General features: G+C 45.0%; 1 protein-coding gene across 1 annotated transcript; it reads left to right on the top strand.

The window, feature by feature from the left end:
- Nucleotides 1–2,789: 2,789 nt before the first annotated feature.
- On the top strand, nt 2,790–3,880 carry LOC101786157 (transcription repressor OFP8). Its single transcript, XM_004961879.3, has one exon. The coding sequence runs from the start codon at nt 2,922–2,924 to the stop codon at nt 3,639–3,641; it is 720 nt and encodes a 239-aa protein (XP_004961936.1). The 5' UTR covers nt 2,790–2,921; the 3' UTR covers nt 3,642–3,880.
- Nucleotides 3,881–4,849: the final 969 nt, after the last annotated feature.

Raw genomic sequence — 4,849 nt, 5'->3', positions numbered from 1 at the left:
TCCAATCTGAAGTGTAATAATCTTCTCGGTTTTTTACTTCAACTTGGCCTTTTTTTGACAATGGAGTTTTGATTGGAAGCCACGAAGGTCTAGAGCCATTCAACAGCATTTTTGTCAGGGCTGAAGCTATAAGCATTTCGTAATTGGATAGAGTGAGCTGAGTGTTTTCTATCTTTGTGTTAGTTTGTCCCTTGAAGGTAAACATTTTCTTTTGAACGTCGCTGTAGATGTATGGCTTAACAAAAGCTGAGCTGAGGGGAAAGCTTTTTATAAGCCTAATTAAATGCAGTAAATCATTACTATGAGATGTCCATTGTTGTAATTAAAAAATGGCTAGAGTTTAGTTTCATAAGTAATTTATTCTCTCAATTACTATTTGGTTACAACACGTCAAGTGTATGCAGGTAGTTTGTGCATTGTTTGTTTACTTCATTATTTTTCAGGGATATTGTTATTATTTTTCTGATGTCCGGTTGGTTTATCTGATGCCCGTAGCAACGCTCTCCTATATCAATATTCAATATGAAGGTTCACAATAGGAACATATGTTTAATGTTAATGATTTATCTCACTATAGGTTAACTTCATAATTGTTTAAATATCAAGTTGATGTTATTTTATTTGATTATGATCTAAGCCCGTAGCAAAGCAAGTTGGGTTAGCTGGTGTTGCATCTATCTGTCTCCAATTTATGCTTATTTTTCAGCTGACTGTTCAAATGTAGTTGTTGAGCAAATCTCTATAAGGTGATGGGATTGCTAAGGTTATTCCGTTTGGTACCTTTCCTCCAGAGTTTGCCATTGTGCTTCACAGTTTTGTATTAATTGGACCTGACAATATGTGCTGCTCTCTCCAGTAATCCAGTAAAAGAACACAGGAATGTTACATGGTAAAACACAATGTAGTGTGTTTCAGATCTTGGTAAACACGAACTTTCAAGCTTACTGTTTTGCATTTCTTAATCTGCCCCTTCAGTCATGTGAACCCTTTTAAATATTAAGTTTTGAGACTATCAGACTAAGCTTAATCTCCATTAGATTAAAAATATAAGATCCCAAGGAAATATACATATTTCTAATTTTTAGATGATGCTCTATTTTACAGCTCCATACATGACATGAGAACTGGTAAAGTCAGGACTTCAGTTGAATTTCATGTTACTTTAGCGGTGAACCATATCCTACCTGGAAGACTATACACTTGAGATACTCAGGAACTTTGAACATGTTGAAAATATCATTGTAGTTCTTAAATTATGTGTAGCATGCAAACTTTATTTTAGAAAATTCAATTGTAACTGTTCTGTGACGTTATCTACCATTTTAAACTGATTTTTATTGTGTGCAGGGTATACCATTCTAAGCTATCTACGCTCACGATAGTATTTTTTTTGCCCGTAGATAACCAGACAGTGTCCTTTTCTCCTTAGATTACTGGCCCCACTGCCGGAGGTACCTAGCTAGCTTACCTCCGCACAGGACGGTAGTGTACAGTACACTAGTACTGCCTCTCACATTTCCCTCAGCTGCTAGCCGCTTGTCCTCACGCCATAAGTTGGTCAACTCGAGCCAGGCTTTCGTGCTGCTACCGATTTTCCATTTTTACCATGTACAAAAGGTGCACGTTGTAGCAAGGACAGAGCACCGCCGAGCTACTAGAATAAGGCCTTATTTAGTTTAGCAAAGTTGGCATCGTCAAAATCACTGTACGGCACTATAGCACTGTAACGTTTCGTTTGTATTTGTGAATTATTATCCAATCATTAACTAATTAAGCTTAAAAGATTCGTCTCGCAAAGTACAACTAAACTGTGTAATTAGTTTTTAATTTCGTCAACGTTTAGTATTTCATATGTACCACAAGTTTGATGGGATAGGAAATCTTCTTTTTCACAGTGGCAAAGTTTGGATTCTGGACACTAAGGGGGTGTTTGGATGCTAGAGGCTAAACTTTAGCAGTGTTACATCGGATGTTCGGATGCTAATTATAAGGATTAAACATGAGCTAATTATAAAACTAATTGCAGAACCCGTAGGCTAATTCGCGAGACGAATCTATTAAGCCTAATTAATCTATCATTAGCAAATGGTTACTGTAGCACCACATTGTCAAATCATGGACTAATTAGGCTTAATAGATTCGTCTCGCGAATTAGACTCTATCTGTGGAATTAGTTTTGTAATTAGCCTATATTTAATACTTCTAATTAGTATCCAAATATTCGATGTGACAGGTGCTAAACTTTAGCGGGCGGTATCCAAACACCCCTAAACAGGACCTAAGAGAAGGCTGACACAGAAATTGATTTCTCTGGCGGTACTGCACTACTGCTACAGCTTTTCGCAATGAAATAGGGTAGCATACCCTTCCTTTCACGTTTTCTTTTCGAACGAAATATCCTTTTCACGGTTGCACAAGATTTTACCACGGTAATAAACTTCGATCGATCCACCACCGACGATGGGTCAAATCAAGCGAGCCGTGGAATCGTGGATGGACGGACGGACACACTGCCTTCTGCAACCGCTGCAACACGCCCCGAACCATCGGTTCGCTTTCACAGCACCGCCATGATTCCCAAGCTACCTCTGGCTGGCTAGCCTATACGCCCCTTGCTCCCTTCCCTAGTTGCCAAAGCTGCAACATCTCGTCACGCACGGCGCCTCAATTTATCCCTCACTGTTCACCGCGATCATGGCACCGCCCGGTCGCCCCTCTCTCTCCACTCGCTCACTCCACCACCTTTTAAGCCGGCCGCTCCCCTCCTCTCGCTCACGAGTCGCCCCGCTCACAAGTCACAAGTGAAGTCACAAAGCCGTACCAAGCCAGGTGACGCCAGTTACAAGGAGTGACAGAGTGGGATCGTGTGACACCGTCACACCGCAAGCAGAGAGCAAGATACTAACCAGATCGAAGCGACCATGTCGTTGGCAGGGGGTTGGGATCGGCGTGTACGTGGTGGCAGCGGTAGGTTGGAGCTGCCGCGGCAGCAGCCGCCGGTGGTGGTGGACGTCGGCTGCACCTGCCGCGGGGCGAGGCTGCTCAGCTCCCTCATCTCCACGCTCAAGTCCCACGCGCGCGGCGCCGTCGGCGGCAAGGCCAACTCACCGCACGCGTCGTCGTGGTCGACGTCGACCTCCACCACCACGGCCTTCACGTCCTCCGTCTCCACCACCACGGCCACCTCAGGCTCCTCCGCTGCCGATGTCCTCCACTCGTGGGGCCCCGCGACGTACGCCATCAACACCAGCGCCCTCGACGACTACGACGACGGGGTCCATCATCACGACGCCGAGCACGCGAGGCGTCAGAGGCGGCAGCGGCGGCGGAGGAGGAGCAGCAAGTGCAGGAGGGGGCAGGGGAGGAGGGCGGCGGCGGCGGCGCCGGAGGAGGAGGAGGAGGAGGCGGTGGCGGTGGCGGTGGAGGTGGAGTCCGCGGCGCCGTACGAGGACTTCCGCGAGTCGATGGTGGCGATGGTGACGGAGAAGGAGATGTACGCGTGGGAGGACCTGAACGCGCTGCTGCACCAGTTCCTGGCGCTCAACTCGCCGCGCCACCACCCGCTCATCCTGACCGCCTTCGCCGACCTCTGGGCGCCCCGCGGCGGCCTCTTCTGCCCTCCGTCCCCGTGCCTCCTCTGAACCTCCCGGCCAGTCCCCACTCCCCACCATAGCTCGGGCTGCTGCAAATCTCGCCGGTAATATGATACCGTGACGTTGTTAAAGGGGTGTTTGGATCCTGAGTTAAAAATTTATAGGTTAGTTGGTGTCATGTCGAATATTCGAAGACTAATTAGGAGGACTAAATATTCGAAGGCTAATTAGGAGGACTAAATATTATAAATATGAGTTAATTATAAAACTAATTAGAGGCTAAATGGCGAGATGAATCTATTAAGCCTAATTAATCTATCGTTAGCAAATGGTTACTGTAGTATGTTCTCAAATCATGAACTAATTAGGTTAGATTCGTCTCATCGTTTAGTCTCCATCTATGTAATGTGTTTTGTAAATAGTCCAATATGTTTTATAAATAGTCTATATTTAATACTAACATTCGATATGATAGTAACTAAATTTTAGCTTGGGATCCAAACACTCAAAGTTTGTAACGCATGCTCCAAAGCTAAAAGTAAAGCTTGTGTGAGATGCCAGTGTCCTACTACCAGTAGCAGTGCAGCAAATGTCAATGTGTGTGCGTCCGTGTGCAAGGGAAAGCGTGCACGTGAAGTGAATATGTGATGGTGCGTACTTTGTTCTTGTACCAAGGTCATGTTTAGTTACTCCTAAATTTTCAACTTTGACACTATACAAAAAGAAGATTTCCCGTCACATCAAACTTTCGGTAAATACTAAATGTAGATGAAATCAAAAACTAATTGCATAGTTTTATCAAGATTTCTTTTGAGCCTAATTAGTCAATGTTTGAACAATAATTCACAAATACAAACGAAATGCTACAGTTACGTATTTATAGAAAAATGTCAATTTTGCCATTCCCAAATTGGGAACGCCCAAGCCTCCAAGGTGTTGCAGCCGTGCAGAGCGTTGCTGCATCAGGCGCGCCGTAATTTGATGCCCGAACGATGGACGCTTGCGTGTGAAATGAGTTTTTTTTTACCCTGTCCGCGTCCCGATACTCCGAGGATACTGTTTGTGATGTGGAGGAGTGCGTGTCGTAGCAACAAAAGCTAGAGAAAGCTGCGGCGTGGCGCCTCGTGTTTGTTTGCTTGCTGGCCCCACTCTAGCTGGCTAGTACGGGCACTGCTCCTCTCTGCTCTGTGCTACTACTCAGAATCAAGACCTATTGACAGTTTGAGGAATGAGGAGGAAGCAAAAACAACTGAGGT

The sequence above is a fragment of the Setaria italica genome, chromosome III (assembly GCF_000263155.2).
Source record: "Setaria italica strain Yugu1 chromosome III, Setaria_italica_v2.0, whole genome shotgun sequence".
NCBI lineage: Eukaryota > Viridiplantae > Streptophyta > Magnoliopsida > Poales > Poaceae > Setaria > Setaria italica.
Note: the sequence above shows the minus strand (reverse complement) of the source record. Positions and strands in the feature narration are given on the sequence as shown.